We start from the raw sequence: 20,523 nt of genomic DNA, 5'->3' as shown, positions 1-20,523 counted from the left end.
TTTGAAAATGAAGTAACTCTGTATTTTCCCTTAGAATGTAGCACTTTACACAGTGGCATTCTGCTTTCCTGGGTGGCAATTTGAAATAGGCTTTAGGTAGCAGAACACGTTTTCAACTTTCAGACCTCAGTGCAACAGAACCAGGTCAGAATTTGTGAGCTAAAGGTCCTGCTGGAGTACAAGGGCTATTGAGTAGACAGGACATCCGCAGGAAATCGGGAGATTGAAGACATCAAGACCAATGCTTTGTGCTTAAGTATATGAAAGCAAGAAGCGTAAAAGCTGGAGACGGGGGTGAGTGGGGGAGAACATGTGACAGGATAAGCCTTGCTCTGTTATGTCAATTGCTTGTACACAGGATAAACTGCTCAGACTTAACTGGACCTGCGTAGAGGAACGAGGACAAAAAGTAGCACAGTAATTCGGCTGTAATTGCGTGTAATCAAAAGGCTTACGCGTGATGAATTCAAAAATCGTTACAGGATGGAACGGGGAAGGACGCCTTCCCTCAGCAGACCCCCGCCATCCCGGGGCGGGGCGGGGCGGGGCGGGGGGCGGGCGATGGTTGGTGTCCAAGGAAACCGAGCGCACGCCGAGCCCGCCTCCTTCCCGCCGGGCCGCCGCCGCCATGATGATGCTGGGCCGCGGGCTGGACGCCAGGTAACGGCGGGCGGGGCTGGGCTCGGGGCTGCGGGAGGGGAAAGGAGAGGTCCCGGGCCCCGTGGGTGGGCGGCTGGGGCCTGGTCGCGGGAGTAACGGCGCACCGCTGGAGCTCTCCGCCCGTCTACCCGCTTGGCCGGGTCTGGGTGAAGGCCCCGGTTCGGTCGCGGTGCCGGGGATGGGACCGGGAGCCCGCCTCGTTGCTGCTCCCAGCCGCCTTGCGGAGTGCGCGCTGCTCTGGGCTGTTACGCTCACCTCGTAGTCGGGCGGTAAGTTTGCCATTGCCTCCAGGTGGTCTTGAAGAACCAGTTAAGAGGGGAACAAAATAAATACAAGCACAAAACTTATCGCGCCCTCTTTTAAGGAACCGGCGTGTTTCGTGTCCCAAACCGTTAGCTGCGGGAGCGCGGCGGCATTACGATTAGCAGAGGGGCGAGGAGCCGAGCCGAGGGCTGCCGCCGAGAATGGCACGTTTCTAAACGCCAGGCCTTCAGAGAGGTGGGAAAGGAGAGGCACAGGGTGGAAGCTTTGCTATGCAGCTGGTTCTGTGCTCAAGCATGTCCTGCGGGAACAAAGTAACTGGGATTTATTTTTTGTTCTTATATATGAAAGCACGAGGTCTCCTTTGAAACGTATTTTTAGATAGCTTGCTGTAAGCAGCCTGCTTTCTCCCTGTAGCAGTACTTTTTTTTTTTTTTTTTTTTTTCTGAAGAACATTTCCTTGAAGAAAGGCGTACTTAGTCTGAAGTGACTGCATTGTTGCTCAGTCTTAAAGTATTAATTTTGGTTTTTTTCTCAATTTTCTGATTTGCCCACTGTTGCCCGATTCCTCAACCCTTCACCTGTCTGTATGGATTGCATAGTGCTGCAGGAAGCCATGTAACCCTGTCTCGGTTGAGACCTGCAAATGTTATGTCAGTAACAGTAATCCTGAACTTTGTTGTTAAACAGCATAGGAAGGCTTCTGAGATGACTTTTGTGATTTGGGTTTTCCCCTATTGGATCAGTAAGTACGAATCTTGCTTTATTTTGTTAGTCCTAAGAACGTGTTCCATTAGAACACTGTTAGAATGTTATGTTTTTAAGAGTGGGTCTGTGTTTAGCAGCAAAATGAGATATCCAAATCACGTATAAATTATTCACAGTATAATTACATGTTTTTTTATGCTGTATGTGTTGTAAACACTTTTCTCTGTCTTATTTTTCATTTTCTTTGGTATCTAGGGACAATCAAACTAGACAAATACAAGATGCTGTTTCAAATGTGGAAAAACATTTTGGCGAATTGTGCCAAATATTTGCTGGATATGTACGTAAAACTGCCAGACTACGAGACAAAGCAGATCTTCTAGTAAATGAAATATATGCATATGCAGCCACAGAGACACCAAACTTAAAAGTTGGACTGAAAAACTTTGCAGATGAATTTTCCAGACTTCAGGATTATCGCCAGGCAGAGGTACAAAATGAAAGCTGTACGTGTTGCATTTGCCATCTGAACTTTGCAGTTACTTATCTGTGATTAAAAGGGGAAAAATATGCTCTGTAATCATAAGAGAAACATAGAAGAAACCACTTTTAAATATATTAGTGCCAGAACAAGAGAAGCTGCCAAATCACTCATAGTTTATTGTGCTAATAACTTTAGTGAAAACTGCCTGTAATTAATCCTGCTGAAGTCAGTGGAACTGTGCATATGAATGCTCACAGAATTTGAGATAGAGCAAGTCTGCTACTGGTCTCAGATTTTGGATTAAGATTTAAGGTTAATGAAGTGATGATTGTTTGTTTGATTAGTTTTGTGAATTAAGTTCCATAGCAACATTTTCCTTTAGCTGAATTTGTGGCTAGAAGCAGTTCAGAAGATAATCTTTCACTCTGACTGCCAGTCTGAGGTGCTGTTGGGGACCACTTTAGATATCTGTAAGGCTGTAATTCAGTGCTTCCCATACGAACTCGGACAACACGTATCAGTACGGTCACAGTTCTGATGGATGCATTGAGAGTGGTTTGTGCCACCGGTGAATCTTTAGGTGCAGAACTGTCACTGTTACAGTTAAATGGTAATTTATGATCCAGATTTTGAAATGCTGAGATTTGAAAGAATTAATTTACATTTACTTGATCAAAACAAATTTTGGTGTGCATATCTACTCTTCAGGAGGGCATGTAAATAGGAATTTTGTAGTTCTGTATCTTTCATGGTGTACACAGAACTGGGTTTTTAAGAAGTAATAAGAAATCCAAGGATGTGGATAGTCTAATGGGGTTGATTGATTTTGTTTGTTTGTTTTAAGCTTTAACCTTGTTTCTGCACACTATGCATGCAGATGATTTGAGCGGCCTCATGTTATCTTTTATAGGTTGACAGGCTTGAAGCCAAAGTTGTTGAACCTCTGAAAAGTTATGGGACTATAGTGAAACTGAAAAGGGTAAGTCAGATGTGCTTTCTCTCACAAAGTATGCTGTCTTCTGGCCACTCCATTGAAAATATCTACTTTGTGATGAGGGAGTGTTGTGTGTGTGTGTGTGTGTGTGTGTGTGTGTATCTGTGTGTTGCACTCACCAGTGAGAATGCATCTGAATTGAAGCTATTTACATGATGGAGGAAAAAATGTTTGTGAGGTCAAGGATATTCCATATCTTGGATCCCACACAAATGCTTTAAAAAAAGAATAGTGGATAGTGAGAGGCTTCCTGAGTAGTGCAAATTCAGTTGGAAGATGTTTTATTTAAAATAATGCCATTTTGTGTTATTATTCAGACTTCCAGAAGGTGAACTGCATCTATTGCTTTTGTCTCTCAGTCATATATATGCTGGATTTAAAGCTTCTCTAACTCAGAATTGCATTCTGTTTTGATGCCTATTACATAGAAAACCTTTTCTGAAACTGACCAGTAGGTAGTGGTGTGAATCTATCTCCATCCTATGATTTCATCAGGATGGCTATGAAGATACACAGATAAGTGAGATCTCTTCATCCCCTACATTCTGGAAACAGTGTATATAAGGGTTCAAAATTTTCCCACAAAATAGCTGTAGATTTCTTTCCCCCTCGTGGGATAGCGGGCTTCCCCTGAACAATGAAATTTCAGTGTGCAGTTACTGACTGAGGATGAAAGCAAATTCTTTGTGATACTTGTACATACATGTATTACATAGAGGTTACCTTCAGCCTGTAAACAAATCTGTAATTGATGTGTATATCTTCATCATAGTCTATGTAAACAGAAAAGTCAAGTGGTGAATACTAGTAGTGTCTTGCGTACCAAAATCTCAAAGTGTTTTCATAATGGTTAATTTGAGCACACTGTGGCATTGCATCTCAGACTGCAGTATTTTTTCGTGCATTTTTGTTCTTGTATCACTTTCATATGGTAAAGAATCAAGCGCAGCGTTTGCTATGCTGTATAGCTTTCTCTTGGCACGATGAAGGTATATCCTGCACTCAGGTGGCCTTTGAAAAGGCAGTAAACTATGGGGTCTGGATCCTAGAGTTTAATAGCTATATAGTCACAGTGAAGCACAGTTGGTGAGACCTAGAACTTGACTGAGTATTCTGTATGTTGTAAATACTGAAGGTGAGAGACCAATTCCTTTGCATTGTTGTTAACACAGACATGAGGAGACATGCAGAACACTGCACCAGTTCTTGGGAAGCATTGAAATACTGCCTTGAGGCGTCCTGTGTTGCTATGACAGCCAGTACTTGCTGGGTGTGGAACCAGCTGAAGCCAGGTCATGCCTTGGCACAACCAACAGCATTTCCTGTCATCTTTGCCACTCAATGCTATAAAGCATTACATAATGTTTATCTTTGCTACAGTGAGGAGTCCAGGAGCATTGCTGAAGTGTAACTGGCATGCATCAAGATACTTTTGAAGTAAGAGAGATGTTACTAAAAATGTAGGCTATCAATTTATTTTTTTGTCCTGCTTATTTTTAAAGACTTTGGTTGAAACTTTGCCTGGCTGGTCTTTTATCATCTTCAAACAGTGAGATGTTTTTTAATGATAAAACGAAGTTTGTCACTCATGTAAAACTAGCACAGGGTGCTGGCTATAGGACCACTTCACCTTCACTGGTTAAATAAACCTGGCATAATGTATCATTGTATCACCCTTTTTTAAAAGGGTGGTTTTTTTATTGAATCTGTTCAATTGTATACACAAACTACTTTTGTGCCATATCTAAAAATAACTAGCTATTTCTTATGATAATAAATGCTTTAAAGAGACTGAGTTCAATCAGAGTACATTCATCTTTTAACTGCTAATGCAGTAAAATTGTTTGAATGAGGTGTTCACACTTTTACTATCTTGAGTAGACATTTGGGGCAGAGTTTGGCAGCCACCATGGAAGCTAGTTTAGTGGTCTTGGCCTGCAATGCAGCTTCAGTTTAGGATTTGTTTCTGTTTCACTGTTCTACACATCAGTCTTCATTTTCTTTTTGGCAACTCTCTTCCTGGTTCCTTTTCTCTGTATAAAAGAGGACATCATAAAGTCAAGGTGATCCACCTGTAGGAGAAAGAACTGGTTTGCTTTAGTAACTTCACAGGGACTAAAGCAGGTGACAGTAGAGTGATGGGGATCTGCCAGCTCTCTGGTGGCTGTAGCTGTACTTCTGTGTGGTTTGAAATGAGATGGCTGAACAGTCTTAATGTTTCTTAAATTCACGGCTTAATCCAGAGGAACTATGAACAATTTAATATTCTGTATGTCTCTTTTATCTCACTGGTGATTACATTCCATCCCATTTCCCATTGGATGCAATTAAAGCATGTTTTTCAAAAACACATCCAGTCTGGGTCTGCAGACACTGGAGGAGCGCATATGACTGTCTGTAATATTTAATGAGTGGTTTGCTGAGGTTTGTGGTGTTGTGCTTTAAATGAAACATTTTTCCAACTCTTTGGTGCCTATTCTATCTTCCACTGAGATTAGAGAGCTCTATGATATTTTTATTTTTTTTTTTCTGGATGAAGGTATTTAGATGCTAATAAAAACCAATTTTTCATTGGTAAGCTAATATTTAGACTCCTAATTCTTTCATCATACTAACATTATTCCCTTCTTTTGAATATTTATATGGCTGTTCTCCCTTTTCAGTTTTCTAACATCTCAGGTAAAATATGTATGTAAATACATACACGTACATCCAAAATGTCAATATATCACTACCACAGCATCACCAAATCTTTGTCAGTCTCTGGCTAGCACAGGAAAAAAAGAAAAAAAAGTTTGGCTGTTCTTGCCACTGGGAACAGAAGTGGGGAAAGGAACACTGCAGTCAGCCCCAGCCCCTTTTAGACATTTCCAAAGCCACTGTGTGCTAGAAAAAAAATACTGAATTTTATAATGGTAAGTAACGTTTTTCTTCCCATTCTGAAGTGTACTAGGATGAAGGTCAGAGCCCTTTTGAGCCAAGTGTTAAATTCATCTGAGTGATTCAAATGGCCCTTAACAGTCACTGCTGGAAAAAGTGCCCAGTCCTGTTACACAGTAATAGCAGACATTCAGCTGTTATTGTTAGATACAAAACAGCCCTGCTCTATGGCAGAAATAAGTATCTTTTTGCCTCTTCTCTTTTTATACTTTTAATTTAAAATGTAAAGCATCAAAAAAGCTCTTTTTTTATTATAGTTGCTTGATTTTCATAAAGGAGAAAGCCATTTCCAGCTGTCTTTCAGATGGCATTAATTTGCTGTGACTTCCTTTTGCAAGAACAGAAGCAAAGTTAGTTTTGATAGTCTAAAGGAGTGGTTGTTTTTATTACAACAAACCGGCTCTGTCTGTGTTCTCTGAAGACAATGCAAAATGGCAGTCATATACACAAAGGCACATAAATTGCAATAAGGATAGAAGGTAGGAGGAAACTGCACATTGTGATGCTGACTCAGTTAAAGGCTTATTATTGAAGAAACACACAGTACTTCATCAGCCTTTACTGTATCATGGAGGTGGAATTATACTGGGGGGAATGGGGCAGGACTTCATAGAAGGGAAAGTAGCAACAGGACAAGGGGAAATGCTTTACACTAGAGAAGGGTAGATTCAGACTAGATACTAGGAAGAAATTCTTTACTGTGAGGGTACTGTGAGACACTGGAACAAGATGTCCAGTGAGGCTGTGGATGCCCCTCCCTGGAAGCAATCAAGACCAGGCTGTGAGCAACCTGGTCTACAGGGAGGTGTCCCTGCCTATAGGAGGGGGTTGGAACTACGTGATCTTAAAGGTCTCTTCCAACCCAAACTGTTCTATGACTTTATGATTCTGTGATCAACAAGTTTCATCTTTTCCAGCTCCATCATTACTAGGATGTACTTTATTCCAAATGTAATTAAGCACTTTACTGCATGTACGAATACGCAGTTAGTTGATCATTTCAGCCGTGAATTTTCTATGTCATCTTAAGTTCTTTATAACAGTTTTCTTCTTAACTTGTATTTTGAGCCTACTGCTGCCTGGTGTTTTCTTGCTGTTGTTTGGTTGCTTTTGTTTGTTGTTTTTCTTACTGATTTCTTAGATGTTGCTTTTTAGTTCCGGATGTCAACTTGATTCCATTGCTCAAATAGAATGGGCTTCTTACTGCTTTGAGGGTCTCAGCTTTTGACTGCCTACTGTACTTTCTCCGAAAAGTCATACATTTCTTTGCTTTTTAAATTGTAGTGTGCATTATGTAGAGTTGTGCAAGGTGCTAAACTCTCTTGTTCCCCATTGCCTTCTTTTTCAGGGCAACATTTAACAGGAGATAAGCTCAGTAAAACACAGTTTAGTTTAAACCAGAAGTTTTATTAATGTTTTCCAGGAAACCCTCTTATGATAAAACGTATATTTCACATTTTCCTAAATCTGTTTCAACGTGTCTAAAATATCTTTATTTCCAGGACGATCTTAAAGCAACTTTAACAGCAAAGAATCGAGAAGCCAAGCAATTATCTCAGCTGGAAAAGACACGTCAGCGGAATCCATCGGATCGACACATTATTGTATCCTGTATTTCTAATTACTATAAGATTTTATTTTTAAATTTTCCAGTACTTAAAGTATTTAGAAGGTATTTAGAAAGTAATAGAATGCTTTTTAGAAAGACTATTTGGAATATTGATTTTTAGAGGGCCTATGTTGATTTTGGATCTAAGCAACTTTTCTTAAACTTGGTAATTATAAGTTATTATTGCTATAATAACATAGCATATAATAGTTGCTTTGTTATCAGATCTCTTTTTGATTAAAAAAAAAAACTGAGGCAGATGATGCTTTTATGCAGGAGAGGTAAGCATAGATTACATTTGGAGTACTGATGGGCTTTGAAAATAAGTAGGTACTTTTTTTACATCTGTGCAGTTTTTGCTTTCCGTTCCCATAATTTTGGTAGTTCTGCTTCCTCGTCACTGAGCAGGATATGAATGTTCTCTAGCTATGAGATGATGTGTTATCAGAAAAGTTGCAATTCTGCTAGTTGTGGTCAAGTCAGACTGCTCATTCTCTGAAGAGACCAGTGACCCTTTCCAGTATATTCCAGGGAAAAATCGAGCCTCTAATTGAATTTGTATTAAAATTTTATAGTAGTTTCAAATTCTGTAACAATGAGAATCTAGAAAATAACAGAATAGAGATCTTAAAGGTGATCCTAGTTTGGTTTCTATGCACCTCTGTGTTATGACACAGCATTTAAGTTCATTTCCATGTCCTGTTTTTCTTGCACACTGGAGTTGGACTCAGGGCTGCACAGTAAAACAGTGGTATCCTTTGTAGGATTTCGTCTACTTATTTCAGAAATGAAGACTTTTGTAGCAAGTGGGGCATGGCACTGCAGAAGGAGAAAAATAATTGCAATGGCCAAATGCCACCCAGGACAACCACATTCTGTTTTTCTCTGTGCTAAAGAATTTCTGTTTATTTCTAATGAAATCAACTAAACTAAGTGATGACTAATCAGATTCCTCGTGTGACACGTGGGTATCAGCAGTAAGATTGGAACTTGAGCAGTGATGTAGAGTTCTCTTCCAGTAAGGTTAAGATAGTAAATATTAACAGTAACACATTATCCCTGCAGGGAAGCTGTTGCTTTTTTCTTCTCTCTTGTTCTAATTCCTATTTAATTTCACATATAGATTGCTGGCAACTAACTTGTTTCTTCTTCTCTCTTTGCACTTCCAAATGCCCTTGCATGGCCTACCTTCTTGTAACACCTGTGTTTTTGTACTTAAGATTTTGCCTGAAAGCTTGTCTATTTTCACATATACCCAAAGGCATATGCACACCAAACACCATGCATTTGCATTTAAAGTGATCAGCAAAAAATTTCTAAGAACTACTGGGAGTAGGAAAACATTGTGCAACTTGGTGGGGCTTCCGTGCACCAGGAAGAGACTCGGCGCTCTAAACTCTGCCTTGAGACAGAAAAGAACACTGCAGTTGAGTAAGTTTTGTGGCAGTGTGGCTATGACAAATTCTGGTGAGAGGTGGGTACACTGCATTCGAATGAGTGCAGGCTGAAAAGAGCTTGTTTCCTTTTGCATGTCGTGTCTCGTCTCAGTCTTTTCTACTGATGCCCTATACAGTCTCTGTTGTTTAGTCTGTCTTTTGTGGTGCTGCAGTCAGCTTCTCTTCCACACTGCCCAGGACCAGCTAACAGTATTCAGAGCACTTGTTAGGAGAGCTTGGCTCCAATCCCTCACCCTCTTGCCAAAGAAAGAACATCTGTTTCATTTCAGTTGAGCTGGAATATGTTCAGTTACTTCTGAGGATGCGTGCAGGCCAGCTTTTAGATCTGTGAGGTTTCACCATACTCACTGATGATAGCACAGCTGTTAGGCTCCAGCAGTGGTTCTGTTCTTCATGCACATCTGTCATATTCCAGCAGCTAACAACTTTGGCCACAGATAGCAAAGGAGTTGTACTTGCTCCAGATTTTAAGTCCATCTTAGAAACCATGGGAGTAGCTCAGCTTAGTAAAGAAAACCTTGCCAAATTTCTTTCTATATAAAAATGCATCTTTAAAATCAAAACTTTTCCTGACATGGTCAACATAGGTTGTCTGAATTAATTTAAAAAACAAAAAGTAAATAACCTTCAGTCCAAGACAAACAGCTGTCCTGAAATACTTCAGCCTCGATGTCTGAATTCTGTAACAAATTGTAAGAAAGCTTTAACAAACTGTAAGTAATGTCTTGCAACAGGAAGCTTCAGGCAGTAACTCCTGCCAAGTAGGGAGAAGTTGTCAAATATCTGAGGTAAATGTTTCACAACATATAACATGTGGAACTGGAAACAGCTACTTTTATGGCTATTGATTACTTTGCTATTTGTTTCCTTTACTATTACTTCCAGTCACAGGTGGGTGCTTCAGACAAGAAAACATCCAACCGCTGTTATGGAAACTATGCGGGTGCCTCAAGTTTGAACATTTCACTTTACAACAAAGGAATTTCCTTTCCCAAAGCTTCTGCATGTATCTGGCCAGTCTATTTAAGATGACTCAAGAAGATGCATTTGATCATCATAGATATAACTTAAGTATATTCATGTGTAATGGCTGCTTAGGCATAACAGCTGGCTTTGACAAAGGATGGCACTGTAGTATCTGAGAAAAGCACAAAATGTATTTTCTTACTCAGTTTTTCTCCTGTGCTTTGGACAAGATCAAGGGAAGTGAGCCTATGAGCTAAGTCATACTATACTGGGCTACATTAAAGGAAGTGTGGGGCCTGAAGATCATGGGAGGTGATTGCTCACGTGGGACCCTACCTGGAGGTCTCCCCTGGGAGACCTTACAGTGGCTTTACAGTACTTGAAGTGGGGCCTACAGGAAAGATGGGTAGGAAATCTTTGTCAGGGAGTGTAGTGCTACAACAAGGGGTAGCCACTTAAACTACAAGAGAGTAGATTTAGATTAGACAGGAAGAAATTTTTTACTCAGAGAGTGATGAGGCACTGAACACAGCCCAGAGAAGCTGTGGATGCCACATTCCTGAAGGCATTCAAGGCCATTTTGGGTGGGGCTATGGGCAGCCTGGTCTGGTAGGGAGCAGCCCTGACCTTGGTGGAGAGAGGTGTAACTGGGTGCTCTTTAAAATCCCTTTCAACTCAAACTCTGATCACCACTAATTGTATATCCCAAGTAATGTCAGAATTATATCTGTGCAGACTTAGAACCATTGTGGTATATGGAGATTGTCCGAAGTTGATAAGCTGGTAGTATAAGCTTAGTAGATGTTGAAGAAAAGCGACAGAACATGCCTTATGTATATTTTCAACAGATAAGTAACAGTAAATACTGGATCATAGAAATTGGGCTTGTGATGTCTGTTTCCATGCCTTAGCACTCACATTTAAGGAAAAAAAAGAAGTTCCTAAGGTACAGTTCGGAGAGATGTGAAGAATTCTACATCTTGATAAGATACGACTGTTTGTTGCATGTACCATTTCCAAATGCCAAGACAGAACAGATTCCTAATGATACTCACTGACCTAGTCTTTAAATAAGGACTTGACCAGTCTGTGATATCTGACCAGTCATTTATGGAAAATAAAGCAATTTTCAACCCAAATGTTGCAGCTTAAGTGCAAGCTCCTAGAACTTCACATTTTTTTTATTGTAATAGTACACAGTTCTCAGACTTTGGATTACTTAACCAGCTTCAATAATGTTAAAGCAGTACTGTGCACATAATACAGTTATGTCTAATTAAAATACTACAAAAAGCTTTTAGGATATGTAATAAGAAAAGCTGCTTACGTATTAGGACTTGGTTTGTACAACCTTCTCGCCAGCGCCCTGTTTAAGGTATTTTTATAAAACAATTATATCAAATGTTTCTAATATAAAGTATTATAAAATAGATAAAATGCTTTTGGAGCTCAAAATGTTGCCTGCTCATCCACCACTCTGGCTTGTGCATTTCTACTCTCTCCATTATTAGCAGCTCTACTAGCAGGTGAGTATTAAGGAAGATGGCCAGGACAGTGAGACTTCCCTGACTGCCTGGAGTTCCTTTTACTTTTCATGTTTTGCATCAAAATCCCAACAGTATAAGAGACATCTTTATTGAAACTACAAACCCAGTAATCAGAAGTGTAGTATTTTGAAAAACAGGTTTCATAGCAATTATAACAAATAAATTTGTATCAAATATAGGACTAATTTCACCTTTGTGTTACTTCACCAGGCTGAAAGTGAATTGCAAAGAGCTTCACTGGATGCAACACGAACAACCCGGCAATTAGAGGAAACCATTGATAATTTTGAGAAGCAGAAAATAAAGGACATAAAAGTACGTGTGCTCCCATACCTGTAACACCACACTTCTCCTTGCATAACATTTACTATAGTTACTCTTCAGCAAGATTTACACCTGTATAAATACAAAACTTAGGATATTGAGAATTTCATAATCTAAACATCATGAGCTTTGTAACTTGAAAATTTATTTCTCCATGCTGGGATTTGTGTAGGCTACTGTAGTGCAGAAAGCACCAAAGCCTTACTGACTGCAAATAATCAAAGGTTTCATTTCCCTCTTAAATCTCAGACATGAAGTAGCGTAAGTCCCAAAAACTACAGTAATTGAAAAGCATTTAAATTGTGTGATATAATAACAAAAATGAGATAGTTTTTATTAAGATTAAATAGGAACGAGTGATTAATAGGGACAGGGTTGGGAAGGGGAAAAGAAACAGAACAGTGATGTTTATTAGATATACGAAAAAAAATTGTATTGAGTTCTGTATCGCCATTGAGAGTTTTATATATATATATATATATATGAGAAAAACAGATAATTATCTGTAAGTTATAGACGTGTGTAAAGTTTACCACTGATTTGTTGAGTTAAAAAAAGATTCCTATCAATGAAAAAGTAAGTCAGTGAACAGTTATGATTGGATTGTGAAGAAAATCATCTGAGCTTTTAGTGTGACGTTTTATTTACTCCTTATAACTCTTATCTTCAGTGTTGGAGTGCTTCCTCAGAATTTAGTATGAAATGATGACTGCTTAGATGACAGCCCAGCTAGTATTTACATGTAATTTCTGAAAACCAGGTATGACCACTTGTTACAAGAATGTAGTAGGTTCTGTGCAGTTATTTGTCTCATACAGATACCAAATACAGAATTCAGTAGTTCCTGGCACTTCAAATAGAAATATTTATTGCGTTAAGACAACTTTATTTTCATTTCCTTTTAGAACATATTTTCTGAATTTATAACTATTGAAATGTTATTCCATGGGAAAGCTTTAGAGATTTATACTGCTGCCTACCAAAATATCCAAAATATTGATGAAAATGAAGATTTAGAGGTAAGAGTGATGAAGGTTTGCTTTTCAATTTACTCGCTACAGAAACACATCTCTCACTCTTCAGCAGTATTTACGTCTCACGCACAAAACGCAACGTTATTTTTCTGGTTCCCAGAACTTCTCATTTACACTAAGCCCCTTTTTTGCATTTCTCCAATGAGCGTGTAGGTTTATAAGCACAGAGAGTTTAGAAGCAGACAAGAACCATCCGGATCATCTAATGTTGCCCACAAAATACAGATGAGAGACTTTTCCAAAATTAACTGTTATTCCATGCTCAGCTATTCAGTTTTTAAAGAACACCTTTGCAGTGAATTTTACAGAATAGATACACAGCAAGAGAATGTTGCGCTACGTTGATAATTTAAAGACTATTCCATTAAAAATCTCTGCTTTTTGTTCCGAGTCCTGTTATTTTTTATCTTTCAGTTGCTTTATGTGAGGCTGTATCCTGTGGCAATTTTGTGCTGTTCTAGTTTCAGAATTAAAATGGTATATAACACCGCTTAAACAACCTTTAAGTCAGTATTTTACCTTTCACAACCAAGTTTCTAATCTTGTTTTGGAGTTCTTGTTAATCTCACAGCATGCACTTCCCACGAAAATCCTGATTTACCATAATTCTTACATCTTCTTTCATGTTACTAATGAAGTTTTGCACAAATTTTTCTATTATTTTTCATATCAGGCTTAATTCTGTCATGTACTCTTTTTGGCTATTGGAAGGAGCTATTAAGTATAACGGATAGTGTGTTCTTCCCTGTTCTATAAGAGTTCTCCAGAATTATTCTTGAATTGCACATTGCTTGAATGTTTCAACTGGAAAGCCTGAGAGGAGCTGCTGGGGTTGCTGTGTTGCTGGGATAGGTTAGCCTGAAACTGGCCATGTGGTAATGGGAAACCATTACAGTTTTTCCTTTGTAAATTCCTTCAGATATCCGACAAGTGGCTACTTTGACCACATAAATGTGCATAAGTTTCAAGTTGAGTAGGGTTGTTTCACTTCAGCTGAAAGCAATTACTCCAAACTGCAGTCAATATATCTATCTAGAGCAGAGTTAATTGTCCAATGCTGCACTTTTATTAGCGTCAGGTTTGGTGGCAGTTAACTTGCAAGCTGTATCCTGGCATCAGTGTAACAGCTTTCTTCATCTGAACAGGTTTTTCGGAGTTCACTTTATCCACCAGACTATCAGTCTCGCTTAGACATAGTTCGTGCAAATTCCAAGTCCCCCCTGCAAAGAACTGGCTCCTTAAAATCTTCACTGAAGACAGTACAGGTAAGAAAATTTAAATGTTAGATCACTGTATAGAGAGAATGTCTTAAGGAAAACTTTAGCCAATGTGAATGGACATTAATCCACTACCTTTAGTCAGTTTAGAAAAGTCAAAAAGTTTGGGCATGAAGATCATATTAACTTTTAAATAATGCAGCTTCAATTTTATTTTATTTTATTTTTTTTTTTAGGAAAAAATACAAAGTCATTTTAATTTTTAATTTTAAGCAATGTTGTTTACTTTTGAAACTGCCGTTTCCAATGATACCATTTCTTTTATTAACAAACAGTGGCATCTTGCAGTGCAAAGACATAGGAGCTTCTTGGAAACAGAAGTGATGTTCTTTAAAAAACACTTGTGTATTACTAGTCAGTTTCCAGAGCCCAATGTGAATTCTCTACCACATCCTGATTCAGACTAGTGATACCTCCTAGCAGCAAAGCAAAACTATACCCAATACTCCAAAACTTCACAGCAGATGAGGTAAAGGAAGATGGTAAAAATTAGTGAAAAAACTGAACCAAGCGTCACTGCTTCTGAACTGCTAACTTGCAAAAATCTCTGTTTGCAACACTGAACTTGCAGTTATCATCACTAAATAACTAATTTTTTTATTGCTAAACTGATTCTTAGTAGTGTTTCAGTTACAGAGATGGCCAAATGTAAAATGTATGCATCCCACCTTTCCTCTTTGGATAGCCATGCATTGGTAGTGTAACACTGGAAGGTTTTCTTGATTCCATACTCTGCATTACCCCTTCTCTGCTCTCAAAACTTAAAGGATCGTTACAGTTGAGTTACTCTGGTGATCAAAGCGGGAGCTGTGCCATTTGAAACAATGAAAGCAAGCTGTGTTCCAGGGCACGATGGCCAACTTTGACTTTAGATAGGCTGCCCTTCCTCTTTAAACAAGCAAATTTCAGGTTCAAGTTATTTCAGAAATTGTTTAACCGTTCCTTTTTGAAGACCAGAGAAAGCCATGCAAAATCCATTGCCACAATCTTGAGAATTCCCTGCAGTGCCGTAAAACTTTATCAACAAGTACTTATGGAAGTACTTGTAACTTCAGGTGAAACAGCTGTATGTTTGATCTGTGTTGAGAAAAATGGAAATCTGAACATATACGTGGTCAGAGATGGCACAGACTCTGTTTGGACTAACATGCAAGTTTACCTTTTCTCCCCAATCTTTCCTTTGGCTATGTATTTTAGCGTTTAATGTTCTCTTATTATTCTTATATCTGAGCGGAATGGGAAGTCTCCTAGACCCAGAGGGGAAAATAATGCCATGTCACTGTTATGCAATGTATCCACAGAGGAGGATCCTACAGCTGGGAGGAAAAAGAAAAAAAAAAGGTGGAATACGTTACTTAACACAGTCACTAGAGAGCAGTAAAGAGACGCAGACATCCCGTTCAGTACCTTCCAACTACACTGCTCTTTCTGGTTCTGCAAATACCGCGTTGCCATCAGCTCCTTGAATTGCACTAGGGGCTACAGTCTCTTAAAACCACCAAACATCTCGCTAGCATATCATGCTGCTTTCAGGAAAACCTTCAGCTGACTGGCGTGATCTTTCTGTAGATCTTTCTCTCCTGAAGTTTTCCCAACTGTTTGATTTCACACGTCATAGTAATCTATTAGACCACAAGTTTGGAATTTTCAATCTAAAGCAATATAAGTAATACTAGTTTGTAGAACAACACAGACTAATGCTGTAGGGAGGGGAAAAAAAAAGTCACTGCGTATCAGGTGGGATGAACTGTGCCTATAATAATACAGTATTTGTTTTTCAGAGGATTTAGCTCATAGCATCCTAGAATTAATTTCTAGTTCTGCAACTGGTTTTCTGCAGTTTCTACATAGAAAATCAGAAGTGATCCTTAAGCATATAGCTAGATGTGATAGCCATTCTGTGGGCAGCAAAGTATTTTAACCATTGTTAGAAGTGTACACAGCAAGTTGTTTAACACTGTATGTGACCAGCAAGGAGAAAAAAGCTAAAATTAGCAGGAAGTGGAAAGCAGCTTTTATTCAGAAACGTGATTTGAGCTCTCTTCTTTCTAGAGCATCTGAATTTCTTAAGACTTAATTTTCCAATCTTTTTTTAACCTATTGAAACAAAGCTACCTTAAGAGGCTCAATTTGCAGCACTCCTTTATCTCCGATTACAGATTGGCATTGTTGTCTTTCTTCTTCCACAGAATGAAAGATTGGTATTTTAGGCATTTAGACTCCATGCAGTTCTATCTAATGATTAACTCAATTTTCCTGTTACATTCAGAAATTTGTAACCAAGTATTTGTGTAGACCTAGATAATGCATTTTGTGAGCATCAACACAACTGAGGATTCTTCTGCTTTCATTGCTTTGATAGTTTACTTTTACGCACAAAAATACATACACAGCTGTACAAAAATGTTTTGTCTTCAGTACTGAAGTTTGTAAGTTCAAGTGCATGTGAGAAAACTAAGGAAACAACGTTAGAGCAGCAGCTTCTCTCAGAGTACTGCCAGAACTAGAATCATTTTTCAAAAACATTCCAGGTGGCACAGACAGGTAGAGAGCTGTCTTTGTTGAGTTTAATGTTCCTTTATTTGAAGGGGGATACAAACACCTGCACTCTACCTCAAATTTCAAATACTCCATATTTTGTGCAGAATCTATCTTTAACAGGATTGAGCTCTCCTTAGAAAAGAACTATTGATGACAGAATCTTAAATCATTCTGATGGGAAAAATGTACTGGGCAAAATGTTCGTATGTGAATCAAGACTTCTAGTCAGAAACATCGTAGAGCAGCACAGTTCTGAGTTTCTCAGCTGACTGAAAAGATCTGATGTCTTCAAGATAAGATTATGCCCTAACACTCACCTTCAGCCTGCTCTCTATGCAGCCAGCCTAGCAAAGACCTGACTTAAAAATCAGCAGCATTTAACATTAATTCAATCAATAAATAGTTTTCCTTATCATATAAGTAGCTCTCAAGACTATGGGAATGTTAAGCTTTTAAGATTCATATGCTGTTTTTCTATTTTGTGCCTTATCTTTCTGTTGGCATTGTGCATTTTGCTGTAAGTTGCAGATTAAGGGATAAATGCCACCATCAATAAAACAACCATAAGAGTACTTTCAGTGCGTACAGAGAAGTTTTTGTTGTATGATTAGAAACATACTTATGTTGCATTTTCATTTTAGATTTCTAGCAGTACCACAAGGAAAAATGAAGAGGAAGAAGAAGAGGAGGAAGATGACGAAGAGGAGGAAGAAATATAGATGCTAAGAACGAAGAGACATAACTAAGCTGTTATGTCTGAGAGTCTTAATTGAATGGCAAATAGAAAAGACATCTTTTTACATAAAGGTATTTATGTATTAATCAAGAACTTCACTGTGGTTTTATTTTTAAAAATTGCAACAGGAGTGAGAGTTAGTACTAATGGTAAAGTGTACAGACAACAAATGATGTTTCAAAGAATGGAATGTTAACTTGGTGAAAGTGGGCAGTTACAGTAGCTAGAAAATGAAAAATTTAAATATAACCCTGTATTAAACAGGCTCAGATGTTCTAATAGTGTAGTCATTCATTTAAGCTTAGACAGAATCATAGAATGGCTTGGGTTGGAATGGATCATTAAGATCACGTAGTTCCAACCCCTGGCTATAGGCAGGGACACCTCCCTCCAGACCAGGTTGCTCACAGCCTGGCCTTGATTGCTTCCAGGGAGGGGCATCCACAGCCTCACTGGACAACCTGTTCCAGTGTCTCACCACCCTCACAGTAAAGAATTTCTTCCTGTATCTAGCCTAAATCTACCCTCTTCCAGTTTAAAACCATTTCCTTTCATCCTGTTGCTACATGTCCTTATAAAAAGACATTCTACCTTTGTATCCCCCCTTCAGGTACTAGAACACAATGTTCAAGTGCACTCAGCTGACAATTTTCTCATTCCTGAGACTTGACTTCTGATTCCATTCCACATACAGAATGAAGCATTCATGATTAAGGATCTAGCCCAATATCTTCTTCCAGTACTGCATTGCTTGTATTTAAAAGTGCCTTCATACTGAATCCAGTTGACATTTTATATAGTTGACATTTTTTATGTTAGTTGAGATTCCCTATATATAGTTCAATTTCATGTATTTAACTGGTTAAGTTACCATTTCCATCAGACATGTAAGAAATTACACATTATGAGTGTAATTTTCAACTTTTCTATTTGCTAAATGTATAAACGGATCTTCATAAATTCTATGAAAAATGAAGATTTTTTTAAAAAGTTTTTAAGGTGTTTAGCATGTGTATAAATAAGAATTTAAACCTGTAACTGGGAAAACAGTTTCAAGTTAATAAACAAATACTCCCTCAGTTAAGGAAATAAACCATTAATATTGATGCTATCCTTTTTCACTGACATCAAGTGTGCAACTCACACCTGACAGAACAAGTTTGTAAGTTTTGCCAAAAACTGCTGTGATAAAAATCTGAGTGAAAATGTTGCTATATGGGGTTCTGGTTAAAAACTCAGCCATTAGTTTTACAGCATAGTATAATCATTTAACTACTGCTGACAAGGAGTGCTAATGAACAAAAGCTAAGAAGTACCAAGATAACTGATGTCTCCGTTTGAACAGATAGGCACTTAGATATATATTTGTATCACATCAGGACCATCGCTGCCACCACTTTACCATTTCAGATTCAGTCAAGCACTGCTGTCCATTTCCTAAACAAATGGTTTCCTAAACAATGGTACCGGTGTGGTACAGCTATATGCAAAAAGGTATACAACTATGCTTTCAAAACCAAATTATTAATAAAGAAGGAAAGTGTTTACATCAATTCTCAACTAATTGGTTAGGACAAGAAAAGGTTACCAACCCAAAAACGAGCAGTCCCTTATCAGCGGTTACTCAGACTTTCCTGTAAGCAGACAATGCCAATGAAGTAGGCATTTTCCAACACAAATCTCACACTTAACCAGCAATCAATTTTCTTACCCTTTCGGCCTCCAAATCCTTTTTGTTACAGAAGTATGAGTGTATCAACGTTACTTTAGAATCATGGTAAAAATTTTATCCATTTGTATTTAGTACTTGACAGTCACTATTGTGTAGATGGAACAACTTTAGAAAGAACAGATCATGTAAAACTGAAGGTGAATATTGTTTCTTTCACACAACAGCTGGCAACAGAGGCAAGACTTAATAGTACAAATGATATTAGCTTACAAAAATAATCATGATTAAGTTCTAAGTAGCACAATTAGACCAAACAACTTTATTTTGAGGATTCTTGTATTCATGCTATTATTTTCCCTGCAAAGTCTGTTGGCTTTGTTAGGCATGGTTGTGAGCAACTATGAAGTAAAAGCATCATTTTTTTTAAATTGCATTTAAATTCAGATTAGTATACAGAACAGTAACACCTCTGAAGTTAATTCCTAACAGTCAGCAAAAGAAGATAAGTATATACAGAATCTGAAAGTTTGACCCCATCTAAGTTGCTGCTGAGGAACCCTCATCTACACACCTGGCATTAGCATTCTGATTGAATCCTAGAATCACAAGGTTGGAAACGACCTGTAAGATCATCCAGTCCAACCGTCTTCTCATCACCATTGCCATCACAAGCACTAAACCACATCACGCAGCTCCTCATCCAGGCGCCTCTTGAACACTGCCAGGGACGGCGACTCCACCACCTCTCTGGGCAGCCATTCCAGGGCCTGACCACTCTCTGAGAGAAATAGTTCTTCCTCATGTCCATCCTAAACCTCCTCTGGTAGAACTTGCAGCTATTTCCTTGGGTCCTGTTTGTTGCCTGGGAGAAGATGATGTCTCCCCTGAGCCTCCTCTTCTCCAGACTAAACAACCCCAGCTCCTTCAGCCACTCCTCTTAAGATTTGTGATCCAGGAAATTTGTGCACAGAAAGTACAGTTCTAGCACTTCAAGACGAATAATATGCCTCAAGAAATGAAACTATATTATCTTTTTAAAGGTTACGGAAGCAAAAGGGGTTTGTCTTGTTCATTTCTCTAAAGACACTACATGAGATGTAGTGATTATGATTTTATATAAGAGAATTAAGGTCAACAAGAAGTATTATCCACAGAACTGATTCCCTAATAAGCCTGAATTTTGAATGCAGTGCCTTTTCCTCAAATGGGCTAGCTTTTATTTCTTACTAAAATTTACTCATGTTGTTACCAAACCAGTCACAGCATTCTGAATACTAATCAAGATTATTTTCCTATGTAAGAGAATAACATAG

The 20,523-nt window shown here is 38.5% G+C and overlaps 1 protein-coding gene across 1 annotated transcript; it reads left to right on the top strand.

Annotated features, from left to right (window-relative positions):
• Nucleotides 1–483: 483 nt before the first annotated feature.
• On the top strand, nucleotides 484–17,521 carry CIBAR1 (CBY1 interacting BAR domain containing 1; the record flags this gene model as incomplete). Its single annotated transcript, XM_079533708.1, is given in 9 exon segments — nucleotides 484–548; nucleotides 550–660; nucleotides 1,885–2,119; nucleotides 3,024–3,092; nucleotides 7,550–7,651; nucleotides 11,837–11,941; nucleotides 12,856–12,969; nucleotides 14,130–14,249; nucleotides 17,444–17,521. Coding segments are annotated over 9 exon segments (999 nt in total).
• Nucleotides 17,522–20,523: the final 3,002 nt, after the last annotated feature.

Source organism: Tetrao urogallus, assembly GCF_951394365.1.
Source record: "Tetrao urogallus genome assembly, chromosome: 3".
Taxonomy (NCBI): domain Eukaryota; kingdom Metazoa; phylum Chordata; class Aves; order Galliformes; family Phasianidae; genus Tetrao; species Tetrao urogallus.
This window is presented reverse-complemented; position numbering and strand designations above follow the sequence as displayed.